Source organism: Stylophora pistillata, chromosome 4 (assembly GCF_964205215.1).
Source record: "Stylophora pistillata chromosome 4, jaStyPist1.2, whole genome shotgun sequence".
Taxonomy (NCBI): Eukaryota; Metazoa; Cnidaria; class Anthozoa; order Scleractinia; family Pocilloporidae; genus Stylophora; species Stylophora pistillata.
The window spans coordinates 24,687,317-24,712,317 of NC_142522.1; the positions used below are offsets into that span (position 1 = coordinate 24,687,317).

At 39.3% G+C, this 25,001-nt stretch overlaps 1 protein-coding gene across 1 annotated transcript; it reads left to right on the top strand.

Annotated features, from left to right (window-relative positions):
• The first annotated feature begins 536 nt into the window (after window positions 1-536).
• On the top strand, window positions 537-24,176 carry LOC111333697 (contactin-3). Its single transcript, XM_088756703.1, has 19 exons — window positions 537-883; window positions 2,195-2,476; window positions 3,012-3,320; window positions 4,262-4,546; window positions 4,855-5,142; window positions 5,777-6,043; window positions 6,815-7,093; window positions 7,498-7,764; window positions 8,948-9,196; window positions 9,919-10,203; window positions 10,539-10,844; window positions 11,416-11,486; window positions 11,922-12,153; window positions 12,801-13,094; window positions 13,253-13,531; window positions 14,436-14,657; window positions 15,059-15,122; window positions 17,318-18,148; window positions 22,562-24,176. The coding sequence occupies exons 1-19, from the start codon at window positions 802-804 to the stop codon at window positions 23,223-23,225; spliced, it is 5,556 nt and encodes a 1,851-aa protein (XP_088612829.1). The 5' UTR covers window positions 537-801; the 3' UTR covers window positions 23,226-24,176.
• The last annotated feature ends 825 nt before the right edge of the window (window positions 24,177-25,001 follow it).

Genomic DNA, 25,001 nt, shown 5'->3' on the forward strand with positions numbered 1-25,001 from the left:
TTCAATTTTGAAGCTATGCATTTTATGATCCTGGATACTCTTTCCGGTCTTCGCCCATAGACAATTCTCAACTAGTAAGATTTGCATTTTCATTTTTATTTTCCGACGCTGCCACCAGGTTACTACCTAGTAGTTACATTTAAGCCTGTCGATGCTCGAATTCTAAAAAAAAAAAAGATAGATCAGGCTATTGTTCTTTCAGACTTTTCAGGTGTTTCAGTAGAATTTCATGTTGAACGACCATTCTTTAAATTATGTCGCTCGTTCTACAAATTTGAGGTCACCTGTGGCCGGTAACTAGCTTCAGAAATTGATTTACAGAAAACGTAAACTGAAACAGTTTTGTCTTTAGGGCACTACCCATATCAGAAAAATCCTCTTGTTTTGGCTAACCTTTACTAGCTTTTTTGAAAATTGCGAACTGTTATATTTTCTTCCCATTCGTTTCATCCCGAAATAAAGCCGAATACCGAACCCGTACCGACACAAACGGAAGCTCTCACAATAAAACCACTGTACTCGATATCGCAGGCGTTTGGTTGCTAATCGTCTCTAGCGTCCTGCATCGCAGAAACTGTAAACATTAACATTCATGCTGCGGAAATTCTTTCTTCTCCAAGGCAACCAAGAGCTTTTGCTGTCTAATTTAGTCCTTATGATGCTTCAGTGGAATCTCGTAACCTATGAGGAAGTAATAATCGCGGTGCGCAAGAACTAAGGATCAACAAATTCCAAACGTGATGTTTCTATGGATCACCGGTTTATAATTACGCTGTCCCTCGCTGTGCATGTCTCTTTGAAATGGGCTATAATTCCTTCATTAGCGCTGTTGTGGTGATCGCAACGACTTACTCTGCAGTAGTTTCAGCATCTGCAAGTTTGTGTGAGTAAATAGTGTACAACTCAAATGTATGTTGTAGTAGTTTGAGTCTCAGTGCGATGACAAAGTCGGCATTACTTGAAATTGTTTGACTTCGGTTATTCCGTTTTGTTTTACATCTATAATGAGAGCGTAGCATAGTGTAATATCTTTGATATTAATAAAGATCATGTAAGCTTCGCTTACTTCATACGTGTTTGAGGAGTAAAAGGGTCATTTTTTCGTGAAGTGCCCTTAAAACCGAATAAATTTACCGAACGTCGATACGAGTTTTCTCTGGTTTTCAAGTCCAGACTTGTTACTTGTGTTAGGAGTGCCTTGTGTATTTTAAAATATAGTACCAAAAAATTTCCCTGAGAGATCAATATGATATCTTAATCCCCCTAAATCGTTAATTCAAACTAGTGCTTACAAACCTTGGAAAATTGGCAAAGAATATAACAGGGTGAACCAAAATATCATCAGGGACTATTAATTTGTCATGACTCATCTGTGGGACAAGCAATAGTAATTATATTATTTTAATTGTTCATGCAATAGTAATTATATTATTTTGATTGTTCATCTATATTATGCAAAACAAAACGTGTTGACATTCATTAGTAAAATTATTACTCCTTTTGCTTTCATATATTAAAGTCTACAAAGCAACCAGGTGGACAATCAGACATGGTTTGATGCTACTCTGGTTTATAAGGATTGAATGAATGTTACTGGGGAATTACAATTCATAGGCCCAACGTTTCAACACTTCTGTCCAATGCCTTCATCAGGGACACTAGAGTAGATCACCCTTGATGAAGGCACTAGATAGCAGTGTCAAAACATTGGGTCTTTGAATTATAATTCCCTGGTTACTTTCATTAAATCCTTAGACCTGAGTAGCATTAAACCAATGTCCCTTTGCTTTGTTGTGTTTGTTGTTTTTTTGTTTGTTTTTTTCCTCAGTGGCATTGCAGCCCTACAGGTGAATATTTTATGATAACCAAATAGTTAATGAAAAACTCCCAAACCACATGCAGTAATAAGTGCTCTCCATATTAAGATGTATTTCATACAAGACTTCTCACACATTATGAGCACTGTTGTAGTTTGTTGAAAAGCACATTTTTATAGTTACTGTTGCAAGGACAATTGAGTTGAAAGTTTTTCTCTATAATATCTGAATGTTTGTTTCTGGTTTGTGCAGTCAATTTAGAATTTTTATGAATTTTATGCATTTTAGAAGCATTTGAATTTAGTAAAAGGGGATGTGATAGAATGGGGTGATAACAATCTTAGGAAGAAGCAATAGAATCCAATTTCTCATTTCAGATTTCACAATAGAGCCAACAGACCATGTTGTTGCCATAGGACAGCCCCTTCTCCTCAACTGCCAGGCACAATACAATGGATCAGGAAATGTATTGATATCTTGGAAAAATAATAACCTTTGGCTGTTTGATACCACTAATACATCCTGGACCCAGTTAGCAAACTACTCTTTGTATTATAGTAGCATTCCTGCTAATAGTATTGGCACTTTCATCTGTGGAGCTTCAGTTCAAGGCAAACCCTCAGTTATTTACAGCAGAACTGCAACTGTTCAAGCAGCATGTATGTATTTGAATTTTAACAAATGGTAAACACCACAGCATACACTATTGAGTTATGGATGCACGCGGGAGGTTGCTAAGCACGAAAGAAGCGTAAGAGTCGCTCGAGGCGATAGCCGAGAGCGACTCTAGCTTCTTGAGTGCTTAGCAAACCTCCCAAGTGCATCCATAACTCAATAGTGTACGCTGTGGTGTTTACCATTTGTTTTATAACATAACATTGATACATTGTAGCTAAAGAGTTCCCTTTTATTTAACAAATCTTACGCGACCAGAAAAAACAATCGCGCGCGGAAAAATAGTCTTTGCATTTGCTCACGTCAGCAGCGTACACCCATGGGCAAATGGGGGACGCTAAATTGACCAATCAGAGCGCGCGCTTTACTTTGGTTATGTTATAATGTTGTTTGTGGGAGGTTTTCTTTTTCTGATCCTAATCTCTTACCCTCCTCCTGTGCCATTTATGAACAATTAACAGTTCTTAATTAGAATATCATCATTCCATTTGTGTTAAGTTTACTTTTTAATTTATACAGACATCAAATCAAAGTATCTCACCAATCCAAAAAATTTTACAATAAGATTGGGAGAGGATGCAACATTTGACTGTGTTATTGAAGAAAGCCTACCCTATGCAACCATCCACTGGCAGAAGGATGGAAAGTCCTTTACTGGTGGTGATGTGACGGGTCCATACCAAATTCCAAGCACAAAGGCCACATCATCAGCCCTGTCAGTGCGGAATGTAGCATTCTCAAGTGCAGGATGGTATGGCTGTGTGGCTGTAAATCCTTTGTTACCCAGTCAGCGAGAGTATAGCAAGAAGGCATATTTAACTGTACTTCGTAAGTAAATTTATTCAAGGTGTTTGATGAATCTTTTCAGGCAGATTTTTATGTGATGTGATATTTTGAGTTTGATGTGAATGAAGTTTTGCTAAGATTGCAATAGTACATGGACTCTTGGTTATCCCACCTCAGTATATACCACACAAGTTAATAGTGCTTTTCGCACACCTTGATTGGCAAGTTTGGAAGTGAATTGCAAACTGTTTACCTCCCAACAGCAGGAGAGACAAAATTGCAGGTCAAGACTTTATTTTCCAACAGTCTTTTAGTATATTTAAAGAAATAAATTAATTTTTGAGTATCTGTGGTGGATATTTGCCTGCCACTTTGCAGCTCAGCTAATAAAAACCACTTTTCACCTCCACTTTAGTGGATAATTATTAATTTTGGTCAATCTAAATCTTTTGTTCGGCTACAGTTTGAGTTGATGGCTTCAACTTGACAGCATTATATTTTGATGAAGATGTTTCACTTTTAAAACAGAATTCTTCAAACTGTTTCATTTAATCATTGTGGCAAATGGACTTTTCTTAGAATTAAAGACTTGAGCAACCATTGAGACTGAGCTACAAGATGCATAAAAGACAGGCTAAAGACATGAGATAAGACTGCATGGTATTTGCTTGCAGTCATACTTAAAAGCTTTTGAGAAGGTGGCAACCACAACCTCCCAGGAAATTGGTGAAGTTTTCTGCCTTTTTTCTCTTGTGCAGTTCCAAATGCAAACATGACAATTTTTGTTTACATTAATTTACCTTAAGTTCTGTTTTAAATTATCATGATGAAATTATGCCTCAATTCCAAGACATAAATTCAACACAAAGATGTGGTGATCTTAACTGACCCTGCGTACAGAATTACTGTGGCTAAAGATTGATCAAATTGCATTTATTCTGACTGTGTTAATGTGAAACCACTTTGTCTTTGGCTTTTTACAGCTGCTGAGGATAAGCCTCACTTTGGTGTGCATCCAACAAATATGATTGTACCTGAGCACCTTCCATCAATTCTTCAGTGTCAAATTCTGGGTGTGCCCCCACCCTTGATATCTTGGACGATGAATGGTCAGCCTGTGAACAATGTGTCTGATCGGTACATGCTAGGCAATGGCTCACTTTACTTTGCTCCTCCAGTGAATCACTCATATGCTGGACAGTATGTGTGTAATGGGACAAATCCAGCTGGATCAGTCTCAAGTGGTGCTGTGTTTTTTAGAGTGGCATGTAAGTTGACTTTTAACCCTTTCTGTGTGACAGTAAATCAGTCTGTTAATAGCTATTAATAAGTAAAAATAAATACAACTTTTATACTCAAATCAGTATTTAACCTGAGAATGAAAATGACAGTCAAATTCTCACCTTCCAGCCATAGCCTTGAGCACTAAAATAATGGTCATGTATGGTATTGTTTTTAGAATAAACCTCCAGATCTTAATCATTAAAGGGTTAAAAAAAAAAAAAGAAAGACATTGATTATTTGTTAATTTATTTAATAGATAGTTTTCTATTAATCATAATTTCTTCATTTTCAGACTTTGCATTCAATTTTCGTAAGAATCCAACCAATCAGACAGCTGTTGTTGGTGCTGCCATCAGGATGCCCTGTGTCCCTCCTGTTAGTTTTCCTGTTCAGGTCACAATTAATTGGTATCACAACTATCAGCTGGTTACTCCTAGCAGCAGAATTTCTATTGACAACTCAGGAACAATAACTTTTACTTCCATTACAAAATCTGATGAAGGCAAGTATTTCTGTGATGCAACAAATTCTGACCTTCATGCCACAAGAACATCCTCCGTGGCCTTTGTCACTGTATATGGTAAGTAACTTCAGAAATGTGTATAAAAGGGTCTGTCTTGATTTCAATATGCACAACATGACATCTACAGTTAGACCCTCCCAGGCAAACCCCATTCCTTTACAAAAGCCAGGGGTGCCATCCCAAAATGCAGCTGCAAGGGAGCTGACTATGGAAATCAAGATGTCCTAGGCATGAAAATGAAGCTAGTCCTGTGTTTTGATTGGCCATTGACCTCTTTCATAATGACAAGTGAACAATTGCCATAATGACCCTTGCGTGTGACTTGCAAATGCCTAGCACTTGTCTGATGGTTTGCCTGAGAAATGGAAAAAATGTTACACCTGTTGTGCAGGCTATTTTTGCTTTGCTTTTAGCTTAAACTTGTTTTGTGTTTGGACATGATGATGTGGCTTGGAGGGCTAATTTTCATAGATATACACGAAAAATTGTGGCCACCATTTATGAAATAGGTCTATAAGAGAAGGCAAAATGGGCCTCACTGAAACTTTGCATAAAGGATTGCCACCTGTGTTTATTGGTACCTCTGGGCAACTTGTCTTTTACACACGAACATTCAGTTTGATGTCCTTTTTCTACTAAAATAAAACTCAATACTTTTCAACTTATCCAGATCAATCTCAATTTATTTCAGTTCCACCATCGTTTCAAGTTCGGCCCAGTAACACCAATGTCAAACAAGGCTCTCCTCTTATGTTACACTGCCAGGCCACAGGTGATCCAATGCCAATTTTGACATGGCAAAAAGATGGTCAGGCGCTGCAGACTAGTCATATGACTGTTCTGTCCAATGGGAGCTTGTTCATTTCTAGTGCTGTTAAGCAGGATGCAGGGACATTCAGTTGTATAGCAAGCAATGTTGCTAGCTCTGTCTCTGTGACGGCAGTTGTCATCATTTATGGTAAACAAAATTAGTTATAATATACATTGTGCAGTAAATGGTTTGAACCTGGGGGTAACATGTGAAAAAGTAGTGCGATCGTCCGGGTGAGTGTAGTACTGAGAAGGACTGTTGTTGGTGGTGGTGACTAACCTTTCAACAACCTCTGCTTAAGTCATCATCAGAGTCAAGTGAAAAGTTGTTGTCAGTCGATCACCGCCACTGACTATAGTCCTTCTCAGGAGTACACTCACCTAGGCGATCGCGCTACACTTTCATATAGCATACATCCATACCAACTTGAGATGGAGTCAAGAATAGCCAGAATAAAATTAATGATGACTGGAAGGTTTGAAGAGACAATTCATATGCATTTCCTTCCCCTCTTAAATTTGAGCCAGGGAACTATTTACTCCAAGCTTTTACTAATTGGTTGGGGTGGAGTGTAGAGAGAAAGCCTCTCTTTCAACAAAAAGACGTATAGGTGCTTGTGGTGAATGAGGAAGTCAAGGTTTTTAAATGCTTCACATGACAGTATTGAGCTGCGACGGCTGTACATCCGATAATGCTTAAAAAATATCACTACAAAATACTTTGGTAACTAAAGATGCAATAAGTGCAATTTACTTTCATGTACACTTTTTAACAGAGGTTAAAATTGCCTTCGTGGTGGAGTATACTTCTACTTTAAGAATGAAGAAAGTTCAAACGAATTGGCGATGACCGACGTGAAAAAAGTTTTTTTTCAAAGTGAACAAACGTTGATGTAGTTTCTAATCTCCATTTTCTTAGTTCCGCCATCACTGGTCTCGCCACCAGAAAACGCCACAAAGATAGTTGGAGAAACAGTGAAGTTTATATGCACGTTCAGTGGAATTCCAAACCCGAGCATTCTGTGGATCTACAAATCTGAAGGGTCAATGTTTCAAATCAACCAAACTGAACATTACATCATTTTGACTGGATCACTTGAAATCAGGCAGATAAGGAAGAGAGATGAAGGCAACTACATTTGTCAAGCTAAAAATGTTGCTGGAAGTTTGGAAGCATTGGCCTTTTTAAGAGTGAGAGGTACATATGAATAGGAATCAAATCATTTTTCAATCTGGAATCTAGGACTGATTTAAGAATGTAAGTTATCCATCGTGCAGAGTAGACGTTTCGAGTGTTAGCCTCATCAGATCTCTGACCGAACTCTCTTGGTGGCCAATATATATCATTGACTGAGTTGACAAAATCAAATTGACTTGCAATAGCCCCCACCGGCGCAGCCCCTCAGATTTATTTAGAACCTTGCCCTCTTTAGTACTTATTTAGTTTTGCTCCATGCCGTTCTATGATTGGTCCAAAAAACCTCAGTCACCCTCTCAACAAAAAATTTGCAAGGCCGCGAGCGAACCAAGACTTGGTCTCTGAACCTGTTTTCCTGCGCTTTAGCCAGTTTTGAAGACATTTATTTTTTTTTGACCATTCAGTGCCCTCTGGACTCGACATGAACCCAATGAATGTAACTGTGAATGAGTCCTCTCCAGCCTCTTTCCGGTGCAATGCATCGGGTGATCCCAAACCAGTAGTCACGTGGTTTAATGGTCGAACCCAGTTGACTCCAGGAGCTAGGATTGCGATTGGTGAAGACAGCCTAACGATTCTGAGAACGGTCGCAAGTGATTCTGGACAGTACAGCTGTAATGTTAGTAATGGCTTGAATTCGCATGTGGGAACCACCTATTTGCTTGTTCAAGGTGGGTTGATATCGATAAATCAGCTTTCTGAGTGCTTTACAGAGTCGCATTATTGAATAAAATCTCGCTTTCTGATTGGTTGACGAAGCGAGATATTCAGCGTGGAATTGCGAGTTGAAAACGAGGCTAAGTGATATTGTTTCGCATCTACGAATACATAACAACTATAAGTAATATTTTTTCTTTTTTTTTCTCATTTTTACTCAGTTATGCGATTCAAGGAAAATTCATTACTTGGCTCGTGAATTCCGCGAATTCTTGTAAACCGATATCGCACGAATCGCGGTTTTCAAGTGCAGTTTAATGCGGAATTCCCTCGTCAAGTAATGAATTTTCCTATGGAATTTTTTTCCGTGTTCGTTGGCAAGCAACAAAAGAAACTGAGCGTTAGTGATAAGATCATTATTATTATTATTATTATCGTGTTCACGTGTAAGAACCTCAGCACTTTCGCTCCCAAGATCTAAAAACCAATTCTCCTCACTGTCAGACTTACGCATCCTATCAATTTAACTCAAAGAATTTGCAAGTAAATCAAAGAGTATTTTAAGCCGAAATGGCCTTTCCTCCCATCAACTTTTTGCGTGAAAATGTATTGATGTTGTGAGAACTGATGTGAAAATGTATTGATGTTGTCTAGTCACTTTTGGGAGAGAAAGGCGTAAAAGCACTTACTTCAAAAAACTTGGTGGTTTGATGAAAAGCTGACAGTCTCACAAGCCGCCCTCTTCAATTCTTGTCCCTGGCGACTAAAGAATTTTATTTGTTATTTATTGTTAATACTTTTTCCCAAATATGATGCGCAGAATCTACAGATACCAAACTGTACTCACTGCCATATACAAGTTTTCTTGCGCTGCCTCTCAGAGGTGGCAATTTTTCCCTCTCTCATATCTTGCCCGGTTAAATCTGCTTGAGAGACTGATTGTTGTGGCTGCCAGAGCTCAACCCCGTTTTTTTTTTTTGCGAGAAGTGACTAGAAGTATTGCTTCTCTACCAGGAAAGAGTGGTGAAATAGTCTTCAGAGTTAGGCTAGGTTTCTCAGACACTTTGAAGGTACTCATGTAGAATTAGCGGGTATCTGTCCACAATAACTCCGGTCGTTACTCGAACCCGGAATAGCCAGATCATAACCATTACGCGACTAACTCTCTGATGTAAAGCATCTGTTGTCTATTTGCAGTTCCGCCAAATATAACATTATTTCACATACCTCGACTGGTCAAACTTGGTGAGAGTGCTGTGCTAAACTGTTCCGTGAGTGGTACGCCAAACCCAAGTGTCACGTGGTACAGAAACGGCAAGTTATTGTCCTCAACTACCAGCTTGTTTGTGATTAGAAGCATTCGTGAAGCTGACGATGGAGTGTATACCTGCATTGCAACTAACGCGGCGGGAAGGTTATCCAAGAATGGAAATCTAACTGTACAAGGTTAGTGTACGGTTATGGTTCCGAACAAGAATCATTTCAAGATATTTAAGTTCCATGCGATATTTAGATTGCTCCGAGTTGGTGTTTTGTAAACATATTCAAACAGATGTAAACAACCACTGCCCGGTACCTTCTACTTTATGACATTAAGCCTTTAACCACTAAGAGTGCCCAGCAGCTAATTTCTCCTTATAATATCAGCCCTGAGTCACGCTTTTTAAAAGGACACGAGGAGAAAGGAAATAATCATCAACTAAAAGAACTAGTGATTCTTACACAAAATCTCCTCTTCATGTTCAGAGAACAGTGTGTAGAAGGTGCATACTGAAGCTGTGGTTTAAAGGGTTTGCCGAACAGTGGTACCGTTCAAAATAGCGTTTACTTTATTAGCGAACTGGAACTTTTATGAATCAGACTCTCCTGGAAAAAACAGATTTGGTTGAAAAACAACCCTTTGGTTCTTCTGCCTAATGATATCTTCTGTTTAGGTTGTGGAAGAGACAGTCACAAGAACGATTATTAATAAATACTTTTTACAAGGGTGATGAAAGATCACTCTTAGTTATTTTGAAGTAAATCTCCGATTTCCCCCTCTTTTACGTTGTGCACCTCTTCAAATTACCTATTGGACTCCGTCACCTTAACCGTCGTAGTTCTATCATTTCTCTAATAAAGTATCCATACTGTACAAATGTACATCGTTAACTTTTTTTCTTAAATAGTGGTTCCCAGTCCTCCATTTCCAGTCTCTGCCACATCGGTATCTTCTTCTGCCATTCAGTTGTCATGGCAACTTGTTTTTGACGGGCACAGTCCAATTACCAGTTACAAGCTGGAAATGAGGAGAGAGTCTGAGAGCTACATCGTTATTCAAGAGGTCATCTCTGCCATGTCATATACTGTGAGGAATCTTCATCCATTCACATTGTACACTTTCAGGATTTCTGCTCGCAATGTGGTCGGTTTAAGTGACGGGGCCAATGTTACGAACAGAACCTTACAAGATGGTAAGTTGGAATGTTTTAAAATCGCTTTCTTTGGCCTGCCTTCATCAGCGAAGCTTTCGTCAATAGGGCGGCGTGCTTCAGAACTCTGCTTGACAATAATTATGCCGTGTGCGAAAAAGATTTGACATTTTCTATGCTTCTCTGCCTTTTCAGGGTTAAGGCCTGTTATGATAAGCCGGCAAGTTCTAGCTAATAATCGAGATCGTGGGAGGTTGTCCTTACAAAGCAACAGAATCTCATGTAGAGATAAAATTTCAGGCTATTGTACCACAAATGTGAAAATGTCTTCTTTGCGTGCCCATTAAACCACAGAGTAATTACTTTTGACGTTTCAGCTCCTTCGCAACCTACAAACTTGGCCGCAGCAACCTTAAATGCGACAGCTGTCACCATCACCTGGGACCTACCAGCCACACCTAACGGTCTGATCACACGCTATGAAATCCATTATAACACTGCTGAAAAGAGTGACGTCACCAGCAAAATGCTACTAGCCAATCAGCTATCGGTGCTTCAGGCCTCCATTGACAGCTTGAAACCATTTACTCGCTACCAATTTAAGGTTCGTGCCGCCACTGAGGAGAGGAATGTTATGTGGGGAAACTTTTCAGCGATTACTGAAGCGACTACGGGGGAAGCAGGTAAGTGTATATTTGGCTCTTGAACGCAACTGTTCGCATCAAGACCTTAAATTCATAATTTAGGAAGTTTTCATTAGGTGACGGTGACCGAAGATAGCTATCGGAACTTATCCGAGTGCAGTCTGTTATACTAACCGCTTTTTAATTTCCACATTGGATAAGGAACGCAACGAATATTGCATTTTTTTGTCCACCTTTCCATTTCTGATTGTTGGTGGCTGATGAATCGCATTTTAATTATGAATTCCAACCAATACGAAGTATCCTAAATGCAGCCCTACGGAATCGGTTTTCAAGTTTTTTCCTTTCTTGGCGCAAATGGATAACCTGCACAAAAAGTAATGTTCTGTGTACTCATCGTTACCGAGGTTGCAGTCTTGGTTCATGCTGGATTTCGGTATATTCGAGGGTATTATGAGTTTATCCAAGAGAGGATCCACTTTTGGTACAACCAATCGCGCTTTGCTTGTTTTAACACTTCCACGATTATGTGTTACTTCAGAAGTCAACAGAGATTTCTGAAGGTGCCACTTATATTCGGCTGTTTTCTTTGTTTTGTTTATTTTTTTAGCTCCAGATGCAGCCCCTCGAGAGATCCAACTCAGAGCTTTGTCTGCTGAGTCCATATTCGTTACGTGGAAGGTAAATTGATAGATATAATAATTTTTTTGTCTTGTCTTGAAAGGATTTTATCCAAGAACCCTACGGTAACTACAACTGCAAAAGATTTTTTTGCCCACCTGCTAGCGCAATTGGCCTCTGGATTGGGGTCACTGTGCATTGAATGGGCAGGACGCATTTACTTCCTTATGGAAACCCAGCAATGTAAGTTAGTTAAAAACGATCATCGGACTTGAAAAGCTTCCTATTCAGATGAGGATGTCAGCGACGATAACACCAGTGGATAATAATGTTGAAAATATTGCTCTGTTGCTAAACAGATGGCAGTTGGTGGAGAGATGAAGATATGCGGCCGAAAAACAGTTTCGCAGAGGATGTAGCACAACTGAACTTCAATCGTACACACCTTAAATGTCTAACAAGATGTGTATTTATTCAACTTTCCTTCCTTTGCAGAGTATTCCCTCGGAGCTATCAAACGGTATCATCAGGGAGTATATTGTGATCGCCAAGGCAGCAGGTCCTTACAGTTTTGACAATGATGGATTGAAGTACTCCACAAATTCATCTCTGAATTTTACAATACAACGACTTCATCCATGGACAGTATATAACGTTACAGTTCAGGCCGTGACTGTTGTCTCCGGACCGGAGAGCCTTGTAAAACAAGTGCGGACCCTAGAGGCTGGTACGTTTTTGGCGTTGAGTGTGTACAGGAAATATTAGTGTCATTGTTTTAGAACGGGAGCCGATCTTTCAAACGTGTAGTTCATAGAGTTCTAAGGGAATGATAGTATTATTAGCATTCAGAGGGAAAAGAGGTGTTTCACCAAGATTTGAAACGATGGCTGTGAGCGTAACTTCTTTCAAATAATGCAATGTTAGATCACAGCTTTTGAAGTTATAAGCCATATGGTACAGGCGTAACTTTTTTTGTGGAAGTGGCGTGTCGCTTTGAAATATAGAAACCCAAATTTAAATTTCACCCGAACCTCTAACCTCCTTGTTACTTCGTGGTTAACTTTTTAGGAAGTCTCGGGTTAAACGTGAAGTGGCCTTTCTACCATCGGCTGGGATTTTTCCTCATGAGCTTGCAGTGTTCTCAGTTGGCATAGTTGTGCAAAATGCATCTTCACTTACTTAGTTATGGTTAATTAATTAATTATTGGATTAATTCTTCGTTTCAATTTATCCCAATGGATGTGAAAGTCGTTGATCTTCTAAAGTTGTTGTTTGAGATTTGGTGGTGATTTCGCCGCTGAAAACCATTTTGTCATGCGTAACTGAAATAACACCATATTCATTTTACTGTTTATTTGTTTGCTTACCTTTCAGCGCCTGGTCGGCCATCGAATGTCACTTTGGATTCCGTTAGCCAGTACAGCATCATAGTCTACATAGCTCAACCTCTTCCTTCCGAGCGAAATGGTGTCATCCGCGGTTACACTGTGTTGTACAGGCAGACCGGCCTAACGGAGGCTGATTATCTGTCTGTTAACACAACCTCTTCCCCTTTAACTTTGGCCAACCTTACAGTGTTTACAGAGTATTCTATTCAAGCAGCAGCTTTCACTCGCGCAGGACTTGGCACCAAAAGCGAAGTAAAAACGATAGTCACACAAGAAGGAGGTAAGCCTCGTGAACAGTCTGTATTTTTTTTACCTTTTGAAAGTGCATCAATTGTCACTAAGATAAATTATAGTGCCCCTACCTTTTTTTTTATTTTTGATGTTTTCTGGTTATCGCTTTGTAATTTTATCTTCCCTTACTATCTCTTTGCTGTTTAGTTCCAAGCGCAGTTGATAACGTGACCATGGTATCTGTGAGTTACGACACTATAACAATATCTTGGCATCCCCCTGTAAGACCTAACGGCAAAGTTATAGAGTATAAGATCACTTACAGATCTCTTGACAATAACGCAACACGCATCATGACAACAAATGGAAGTTTGACTACAGCTGACATCAAGAACTTGAAAGCCAACACGACCCATTCCATCTACGTGACGGCGAGAACGAGAGAAGGGGCTGGCGAACAAGGAATGATGGTGCATGTCACAACAGGTAACTCGTGGGACTATGGGAGTAAATAGGAACGACTTCCGTTCCTCAGCTGACCAAGTTGTACTTAATGGTAGTAATTCTTCTAACGAGCTATCGGTGGAACTGGTGATGCCTTTTCAGAACTTCCTCGGTAAAACTGGTCTACCGCATAACAAACGGATACTGATTAGGACTAGAAACAATTTTAAATCCCTCAGAACTATATTTCGTTAACGATTCCGGCCCTGTTCTTCAGTCTAGAGTTATAAATTTGAGACAAGACCTATCGAGCCTAAATTTGATGAGCTTGATTTCCTTTGCTAAGTTTTAAGAATAGTAATAATAATAATAATAATAATAATAATAATAATAATAATAATAATTTAATATTTATATTGCGCAAATTAACATGTGGATATGATCAAATGCGCATTACAACACTTTTCGGGGGACTTTGGCCTGACTGCATCTGCAGTTTACAAACAATCGAAGGAAACTTGTTTGAAAATGCCCCCTCCCCCCAATTCCCAGTAAACAGGCCAGACCACATTACAGTAATCTCGTGAGCGGGTTCTTTAACGCCCCCTGCCTAACCAAATTAACTAATTAATAGATGCAGGAGACGATGCCTATGGTTTATTCGTCCTTATCCGAGAAGACTAGAATGTCTATCCATTTCTTATTAAAGAAAGTTAGCGCATTCTCCTCAGTTATTTTAAGACCCTGAGTGTTGGTCCGGCAGGGGCTCGAACCATCGACCTCGACCTCCCGCACAACAGTCCAGCGCTCTAACCAATTGAGCTAACCGGGAGGCGGTGTTTGTTGTTTTTGTTAGACAAAGATGAGTTTCGTTTACAATGTTTGCTTGTCATTTACCACCAAAACCAGTAGAACAAAGCCTGATAAACTGAACTTAATATTGCAGGCGTTCCTCCTCCAGTAACTATCGCTCCCACGGAACCACAGGTTACTCCTACTAAGGAACCAAACACTACTGAGGGGGCCCCTCCTGTGACAGAGAAGAGAACCGGTGGACTAAAGCAGGAGGAGATGACTGTTATAATCGTTTGTGTGGCGTTGATAGTTGTTTTTCTTATAATAGCAGCAGTTTACTTTTTGGTTTTTCGGCGATGGAAAGACAATAGAGGTGAGGCAAAAAAATTAAGCTTCAATCATAAAATTTTAAATTTTCACCACTGGTCGAATCGCCTTTGATTAAGGTCGAGGCATGCTCAGTGACAGGGTGCGGCGACATGGCACATGAGGAGGTCCCAGCAGCCGTTCGCTTCGAGTGAAATTTGTACTTTTTATTGAACTTGCACAATCACTAAGTGTAATAATGCAAAACCAATGTTATCCAAATTATTTATGGCAGTTTTTGTGAAATGGATTTCCCTTCGGCGCTTGGTACTTGTTAATCCGCGTTAAGCTCTCTTTTTATTTCTTGTGTAATAGATACCAAGTATATTTGGTTTCCTTCATATTTGATTGCGGACCGTTAAGAGTGTAGAACATTGATTACACTTTAATTTTCTACTCTTTCTCCAGATGGTGGTGGATACAAACGATCAAGAAAAGTACATAAGTTCGGAGGTGATTACGAAATGAACAGGTAGGGGATTTTTATTTCACACTTGACAGCTCATCTGGGCGAGTACTAAAAACCTTAATTAAGATATGAAGTCAATCACACGCACCCTTTCAACATTGTGCAAACTCTTCATACATCTTAACCCTTTCGCGCCCAAGATCCACTTATTAGTAATTCACCTCACTGTCTACCATACACTTTCATGATTTTGGTTCGGAGGATTTGGAATTGGAGCTACCAGTACTCCTCTTTGACAGTTTCTATATTCTCGTCACTTTTCTGATTGATATTGTACTGATATTGTAAGGAGAAATCCTGTCTTGATCACTCATGGGAGTTTAATGGTTAAGAAAGAGGAGCAAACAAACCGCAACGGTCCAAAATCAACCAACCATAGCTCCGTCACATGACTTGCCCTTGTTACTTTTTGAAATCAGGTCACCTCTTTAATAAGTTGTCACGTTACATGATTTTCCCCTTTGACTCTCTCAGGAGTAATCATTAGATAGGATCTCCAGAAACTTCAACAAAAAATAGGAGGCGGCGTGGCCGAGTGGTTAGGGTGCTGGACTTGTAATCTGGTGTCCCGGGTTCAAGTCCTCTACCCTGCCACTCACTGGATTTGTTCTCGGTTGCCCCTAGTTCAACTCCTCGGCTGCGCTCTGTAAATAACCCACTGGTCTGCCTCCTGCCAGTGGGGATTTTTAAGCTCTTAGTCAGTCTACATTGTGGCTGACAAGCCCCTAAGAGGGAGCCTCAATTAACGTATATTATTACATTGCTCAAAAATGTAATGAGAGTAAAAACAACAGCACAACTGTGCATCGCGGGGCATGGTCATAGCGGAAAAGCAAGTTTCCTGTTATTTTTAAAACTTGTAAATTGTTCTGACATTGAAAGGTGTAATGGGTTACTTAGTAGTAAAAAAAAAAAAAAAATGACAGACTATTTGCCTTCTAAATTAAGTAAAATTCCATTTTCCCCTCGCACTAATATGTTTCTCAAGAAAGATAAACACTAAAATAAGTAGGTACGCTTTTTATTTTTAGCAAGGCGATTGATGTGTTAATTCAGAGAAAAGTCTTAATTTTTATCTAGTTTTAAAATCCTTAATAGTTTCTTTGTATACTTACTTTTCCCTTTGTAAACTTTATTCATAACTTAAACTTAGCTGACAATTTTTTTCCGTTGATTGTGAAGTGCTATAGATGGCACAGGTCACTACAGGATGGTGGGATCCTTTTGCGTTCCTCGAACAACATAAACGGTAATCGTAACTTAATCTATAAACTATGCCGACTGATATGAAGAACAAGGCCCAATGAAGTCATTAAAGATACATTCTTTTAGTCATCTGCATTGACTGGGAAACCGAAAGGGCCGGTTATTTGCACGAGGTCTAACCCAGACCGCGGTTTAACGGAAGCAGAAGGCCTCATTGATTTTCTCTAGGAGGGTTGATTAAATTCAATTAATATCTTTCCTCTCTAAGCGTTCGCCCCTCTTGACACAGTTCGCAAAAATAGGTGTTCAGATTAAAGGTTCGGTTAAATTGAAGATGGCTTAGAGCGCGGTTAAACCACGGCTAAACTTTGTTTAGGTAACCAGCCGAAAGAGCCTAACATCATGTAACGAACGATGGTATTAGTTTTTAACTAATTGATTCGGTTTTTTTTTAACACTAGTTGTAACGCGATAAATTTTGACCCATTCTTTGGCATAATGATGCTGCCAGTGATATTTTAACGAAGTAAAATGTAAACTTTAAGTCCAAATAAAATATCTCTTCAAAAATAAATCAGTTACAACATTGGCGTTTTACAAACTCCAAGGGGTAAAGTTGAACATCATTGACTATGAAATGTGTTAATCTGCTATGGAATTACAGTCTTGAACATGTGTAACCTCCTTTCTTCTAAAAGGCGATTGAGGTATTCTTGAAGGAACTGATGATACAACCGAGACCTTCTTCTTAGTGATATGGTTGCTTGTGGCATTTCGAGAGGAGTAGTCAGTGAACCGAATACAAAATAAAGCAATAAAGATCTTTATAACAAGGGAAAATAGAAGTAAACCTATTAGCCAACAACAAAGTCAAACGGAATTTGAATGTTGGGTTCAATTTGAAATTTTCCCTTACCGTTTGATATAACTACGCTCTACTCAATGATGCTGAAGCTTTCTACGCAACTTAATTTGCCTTTATCCCTCTTTAGGTCCAAAATGGCTGGTTTCCCTGGTAACGCCGTTCTTGATGTGACTGAAGAGCCGAGTGGAGCAGACGCCGACAACTCAAGCGATTCCTTTGACTCCGATTGGGCTGGCAGCACCATCTCGTTGCCTTCGCCACCACCGATACCGGATTACGCCGAGCCAGATCTTTCCTCTCCACAGCGTTCCTCATCGCGTGCATCAGATCGCCCGCGGCTGGTGGGCGCACGACCACATGTGGACTCCATGATAAGCCAAGACGGTTATTCTACCGTCGAGGCACTTGGTGGTGGAGTTTCCAGCTTTGGCCCCCCTCCCCCCCTCCCATTTCGCTCACTCTCCTTTAGCGAGCGGGGTTCTGACTCTCCTGGAAGTCGCAAGTCATTCACAAATAAGGGTTACAACCTGGCGACTGAGCGAGAAGGAGTGGATCTCGGAGAAGGGAGTCGAAATGGTTTTCCCAACAGGGATCTTGCAGGAATAGAGAACGGGGGTTACGATTCAGACGAGGAGCTTGACAGGAGTCTTGCCTCCGCCAGCGGTGAGAAATCGGCATTGGACATAGCCCCTCCCAATCTTGACGAGTTGTATGCCAAACCTGACTTAAGCAAGAAAAAGAAATACCGTAATAAAGGACCACCGTCACGTAGTAACTCTGAGAGCAGCCAGTCTACCGTACAGGCTTCTGGTGGATTGACGGATTCGTTTACGAAGCCGGAGAAAAGCAAGAAGACGTTTCACAAGGTGGGCAGCACTCCACGGGAAAATCAATCAGGCGGGCAGGACAATGGGCCAGCTCATGATCCTGTGGTTGTGTACGATGAAAGAACTAACTTGTAAGTTGAAATAAGTAGTCAATCATTTGCGTTAAGATAGGAAAGTACGACGGGAACGCGGAAATGCTTGCACTTACAGTTGATATTCATTGCTGAGGCCTAGCCTCTGATTCTAATCCCGTCTTAAGGGTATCCTTCACCACATAGACTCATCATAGAGATCTTTAAGTTACCTTTTCATCGGTGGTTAAAAAGTTGTCTGTTGGGGTTATCTTGCAATTCAAAGCGCTAATATTTGCCTTAGAGCCTTTCAAGGCGAGGTCTTCTGGAAAACTTCTTAGCTGCAAGCTGCATCCTATTCAGTATTCTGTGTGTAATATCGCCTTTTGGCAGAATTCTTCAGTCATGTTTTAGTTGGCTGAAAGGGCTAAATGATGTATACGTCACCGATATGAACTGTGTTGCGAACTACACATTTACTGGAAACAAGAAATTTGTTCCAAACATCTCTGGCAGTAGAGTTAAACAAGAGTCTTCTAAATAACTGCTTAAACAGACATAAAATCAACTTCGAATAACTTCTTTTTAGTTATATGTAAATGCATGCTTTTAGTGACGTTGTCTCGAATAAAAAAATCTTAATAGCCTTTCTAACTGTTGTTTAGTTATACAGAATTATTATATGGCTGTGTCTCACAAGGACTGGGAACTACCGAATTCACGAATTTGATTGGCTGAAATCAATATTGAAAGCGGTCTAGATTTTCCCATCTTGACCGGCATCTAGACCTGTCTAGAGAAAAAAGGTACAAAGAATATAAAAAATTGGCATATAAGACACAGCCATATAATAAACATCTTATTAACCGCGCTAGGTCGGTCTGTATAGGAGAATCTTGACCTCGGTCGCTGGTACAGACCCCACTGCGTTCGGTCTGTACTGGCGACCTCGGTCAAGATTCTCCCATACAGACCTCCCGCTCGGTTAATACAAGAACTAATACAGTAAGATATTCTCTTTATGATTTCAAAGCGTGACATTAATGGAACCTGTCAGTTTTTGTTTTGTTTTGTTTTATTTGTGTTGACAACTTTTTGTCACATCCTTGTTAATTTTGGAAACAAAACTGAACCTCATCAGAGGGTGATTTCATAAAATGGATGGATTAGAAAATTATTTAACTTTTTTTTTCTTTTTTTACTCTTTTTACTTTTTTACTTTAGACATTAATTTTTCAAGGAAAAGGCATAACCTCTCTGCCCAGTTATTATAACTTTCAAAATATGAAAAAAAAAAAAAAAATAGAATTCTTAACAATGAATTGTTAAGCACAGATGTATGTAAATATGCTAAAATTCAGGTAATTTGCAAGAAAGACGGTTCTGAATTTATTTTATACAGAAGTATATTAATTTTACAGGAACGAAATTTTAAATGAATAAACGAGTGTGGCTGAAGGCTGGTGTTCTTTATTATCCACCTCGTGATTGTATGTAACTGTAAGTGTTTGTTTATTTGTTGTTGTTGTTGTTTTAAGCTCCTGTTCGCGTTTGTGTGTTTGTTATTTTGTGTTTGTTTACATCTATCTTCCGATAAAGACAAATTTGATCTAGGGCCGAGGAACTTTCTCGAAAATCCGTTGAAAAGAAGAGAAAAAGATCTGGAGGAATTAGAAAAAATTTCCATTATCAGAAGACTATTTGTACAAATTCAACTGTATGGCATGGCGAGGAGACCTCTAAGAAACCACCAGGTTTATTGGGGAGGCCGCCTCGGTGGTCAATATATTTGTAATTAAGTTGTGGACGTGTGGCTTGGTCAAGTCAGACTCAATTCATTAAAAATGCAATCATCTATTGTTTTTTTGCCTTCCGTGATCATTTATTTGTACAGTGCTGCATTCCTGAAAATATTTTTTGAAATTAAAATGGGCATTCTTATAGTTCATAGTCTAGTGTGCATTTCACATTATTCATTCTTATTATCTTGTAAAAGAGTTCTTCACTTAGCCAATAATAGACACAGCTCGCTGCAATGCACTCTCCAGCTATTGCTTTCGTTTCATTTGTAATTTGCACGTTTAATGATATATCGGTTTTCGCAGGTTAAAGCAATACTAAAAGCTAACCACTAACCAAACGGTAAACATAAAAAATGCTGACTTGTAACCACTGCTAATGCTAATTCATGTTGCCCGTAAGCTATCTTTAAAGTGCACCTACACCCAAAAAAATTTTTTCGCTTAACGAAGTAAGCTTATTTTTTTGAGTATTTCTGCGCAAAAATTTTTTGACTTGCTCAAATCTTCAATTTTCTATGCCCAGTCAAAATACGGAAAATCGGCCGCCATCTTGCCCCACGACCGAGTTTAAAGAGGAATGGCTCTAGTGGGTAATGTGACGTCAAATCGAGAACACGAAAGTCTGCATTTCACACATTTTCACTTGTTTGGGAAGGTTGTAGTCGATAATTGTCCGAAAATATGTCGACTAAGTGTGTTGTAGAAGGATGTAGCAACGTGCGAAATTTGCAAGAGGGTATCGCGCTTCATACATTCTTCATACGACACACCTAGTCGGCATATTTCGGACAATATCGACGACAATCTTCCCAAACAAGTGAAAATGTGCGAGATGCAGACTTTCGTGTTCTCGATTTGACATCACATTACCCGCTAGAGCCATTCTTCTTTAAACTCGGTCGTGGGGCAAGATGGCGGCCGATTTTCCGTATTTTGACTGGGCATAGAAAATTAAAGATTTGAGCAAATTAAAAAACTTTTGCACAGAAATACTCCAAAAAATAAGCTTATTTCGTTAAGCGAAAAAAAAATTTTGGGTTTAGGTGCACTTTAATTATTAAAAACTGGATCATTGGATAATGCAATTCAAGACTTTTTATTGGCTTAGCCATTATGGTATATGAGCCAATATACCATAATCTACAAACATAGTAAGCGTACGCGTCAGCTTAAAATTAAAAGGGAGCTAAAATAATTTAATAATTTAATTTAACGTTTCTAATAAAACAATTATTCCACTCGCGCTTGTTGGTTAAGAGATGATTATAGCCAACTCGGTGATAAGCGCCTCGTTGGCTATCTATCATCTCATATCCAACGCGCGCTCGTGGAATAATTGTTAAATAATCGTACGTGATGCTTACTTCAGTCATCCCAGTCTCTCTGGTGATGGCTCGGCCAACTTACTGGAGCAAGAGAATGATGTCTTGTTCTTTTGCTATTGAATTGGGAAATTTCCTTGTCCCGTAAACAATTTAAACTTGTTAATTGACCGAATACTATGAAGTTAACGAGACAGCTCTAGGCCGTATCGCATGATTACACACGAATCTTGTCACCTGAAATAAGACATCAAGCCTATGGATAGGCCGATTAGCAGCTTCAACTATCAGAAATTTTGCTTAAGTTTTATTTCTTTTTTCTGCCACATTTGCCCAAATCCATGCAATTATCGAATAGTTCGCATAATGTTTCATCGGGTTTTCGGTTGCTAAGTGCTGAGAGGTTCATTTCCTATTTTGTGCATTTTTTGTTTTGTAGTTCTGTTGTTTTGCATAACTATTCTTAGGCACTCAAGTGTCACAACACCATAGGTCGGGTCAACTGTCCCATCTGTTTTATTCTAAACACATTGAAAACGGAGTAATGTTAAAATAAGCAGCTCTCATCAGCTACCCATGATGTTCCTATACTAACGCCTTTAAAGAAAGCTCTGATTAGGAATAAAAACACTTGTAACCTAAGGCTTCCTTCGTCGTGTTTGTTTGACGGAAACTTGGTACGTTGTTAAGGTGATTTCGACGTGTTTTGACTGGTTCTGATATGTTTGAATGTCATTCAAGACTTTGGTCAGATGATTTCAACAGTGCTATGCGCGTTTAACTTAGATAAGAAAACTAGGATATAGCCAATGAGGTCATGCCTTGTAAGTTTTTTTTAAAACAAAGCCATTTTATGGTAAGATTTGTGGTTACTCAAATTTGTCGTGCGTACGCGAAAATGAGAGCGTTGGTTCAACAGGAAGGTTCATCAAAAGACAATGATACTTGTAACTTTAAACTTTCGAAGCTCGCGCGCGACTTATTCGCAGTGCTGTCACAAATTTAGCCGACGTTTTCAATAGGAAGCGACATATTATAGTTTCATAATTTCCGAAGCCAAAAACTATTTTCAAATTTTCTCCTTTCCGTCTCACCCTCGGCGATAGGATATGGCGCTTTCATGTAACTCTTACTAAACCATCTCTTACAACCAGCTTGGAGTTAAAACGTTGAACTAACAACGTCTCCAAACAATCACATTAATCAAAGAATCACAATCAAATTTAACTTTGATCTGTCCTTTTTTTTTTTTTTTTTTAGAGGGGGAGTGGGGAAAAGGAATGAAGTAACCATCTAACATGTTCTTTGCTCTTTTTCTTTCTTTCCTTTTTTTTTTTTGCCTCTTTCAGCTATGGTGATGATGCATCAAAGGAATCGAATCCATCAGTGGACAAAAATGATACAAAAAGTGTTGATGAAAGCAATATCTCGAGCGCAACAATTGTCTCCGACTTAAATAGCAGCGAAATGGCCGACCCTGTTAAGAATGAGGATCTAATTAACCTAAGTCTTAAACTTCCACCATCGGCAAACGCTATTGAGGGGCTGACTATCCAGGATCCTGGCCCTGCTCCTCCCTCTCCGTATACACTTCGCAACAGAAAGATCTCGTTAGGTTCTCAGGACAGTTCCTACGACGAACCTTATAACAACTTGGAGGAGATTGACGCTGGCATAACACCGCCGCCGGATTTTAACCCCGCTCAGCCCCCGTCGTTTGTATTTAATCCCGAAGAAGGATCGGGCGGTCTTCCCGCTGCTCCGACACTTTCCCGATCTTCTTATCCCAATGAACCTTACGGAGTCGAGGATAAATCCGAGGAAGAAGCCGTGGTTATGGAGGTCAAGGAGATTGAAAATATGGAAGATGCTAAAGAAACTGAGGATACAATCAACGATTTTGACGATATTCTAAACAGTCTTCTCGCGAACGAGCAAAAGGATGAACCAGAGGGCGCTCAAGGAACTTTCACGAGATTCGACGGCTATGATTCGACCGTATTGATGTTTTAGTTTTTCGAAACGAGTAAGCTAGAACATTTTATGAACAAACTCACCAAGGGTCAGATTTCGAAGTCCGGCAGATTTTTCATTGGTCTTTTGACGAATGGGAGAGCTCTCAAAGAACTTTCATAAGATCTGACGGCTAGTATTCGACCGTGTTAATGTTTAGGCTGGCAAATTTAAGCAATCATTAGGGATAATTGAGAACTTCAGATTCATAAATTTAGTCGAATATTTTGCTTGCATGTTCAGACAAGGCAAATCGGCTTGAGACATGACTTTCTTAAAACAAACTTGTGTCTAAATTTCTTTGGAGAGGTCAGTTTCCTGGACTCTCACTTGTACCCAGTTCCAATGGTATACTGAACCATCACTGAATTTATTTTTAATTAGGTTGTTCTTATATTGAACCCCTATTTTAATTCTTTAATGCGTATTTATATATAGATTTCAAGTATTTATTTTCAATGTGTCTTTATTCGTTACTTCATGCGGAGTTTCTTTTAATAGTTTTTGTAACGTTACAGTGAATCTGACAAATGGAGTGGATTAGTAAGGTGTTTAAAATGGGAAAGCCCGCCAGGTAAAGCTCACAACAACTAAAAGTAGCTGTAAATTGTGATCGCCTGAAAATTAGAGTGTAAAGGTAATTATTCCAATGACTAGATTGGTTTTTATTTTTCAAGAGCTGTTTGATTCTTTTCAGTTGCTCTACAAAATGTTGCGCAAGTGTTGGCAAACAGTTAAAGATGAAGATATTGGTGCCTCAGTGTAGCCTGGGAGCTCCCCGACCGAGTACATTCATTTGTTTTGTGTTCTTACATTGTAAATGAAAGAGATATGGTAAGTTCTAAAGATCGTTCTGTTCAAAAGATTGGGATTCTTTTGAACATTTTCCATAGCTTGGTCCCAAAATCTAACAAAAACATACAGTAAAGAAATCTGTTGACTTCCCAAGCATTCAACTCTACTTGTGTCAAATGGCTTCTTTTTCACAGATAATTCGTATCTGTTATGTAATTACCGGGAAAATCACATCATCTGTCAGTAACAGTAAAACTGCGATCAAACTAGCTTCTGAGCAGTTTTAACGTTTTTCTGCCCCGCATAAGTTGGCTTCTACTCAATAATGGACTGATATAGATGTCAAGTGTAAGTCTTACTGTAATCTATCTTTTGGTTGTAGTTCTCTTGATCTCCAGTACAGTTCCACAAGTAACATAAGGAGAACCGCTCCATTCAAATCATTTGGTCTAGTGTTGTGAAGAAATCGAGCCTACATTGAACTGAAATAAACTCAACCGAAATAATAGGACAATTAACGGAAACAGCCAAGAAAAATAAACACTCGTGAAACCGCACACAGATTCTTAAAATTCGATTAAGTTAGTGATTATCTGATTTTACCACACCGATTGTGGTTTTGTGATATAGGACATTGTGACACTTGAGAGTTTTACAGACCAGAACCTTGACGATAGTCTTGAATACGGACAGCGTTTTTTAGAGAGAACAGCGAGTTTCGAGATTTAGAGCCTTACGGAATATTGAGCCCTGTAACACAGAAGGATTCAGCCAATAAATTCTTTACAAGTGTGTCCCTCCATCCTTAGAAAATATTACCGTCAAATTACTTTTCCCTAGAACGTAAGGCAGCTAACCCAGCCGTTCTTGTAACTAAGGCTCGTATAACCCTCTCAAGGCTAGCACATACACCTGGGATTGAATTTCGGTAAGATGCACGCTGTTTATTTTATGTGTCAGAAGGCGTTCCTAATGACGAAC

Excerpts from the sequence above, each read along its gene's own strand:
- LOC111333697 (XM_088756703.1), top strand. The coding sequence starts at position 802 with ATGGGCTATAATTCCTTCATTAGCGCTGTTGTGGTGATCGCAACGACT. Across the intron at positions 13,095-13,252 it reads GATAGTCACACAAGAAGGAG|TTCCAAGCGCAGTTGATAAC; the intron begins GTAAGCCTCGTG and ends TTTGCTGTTTAG. Across the intron at positions 15,123-17,317 it reads GGTGATTACGAAATGAACAG|GTCCAAAATGGCTGGTTTCC; the intron begins GTAGGGGATTTT and ends ATCCCTCTTTAG.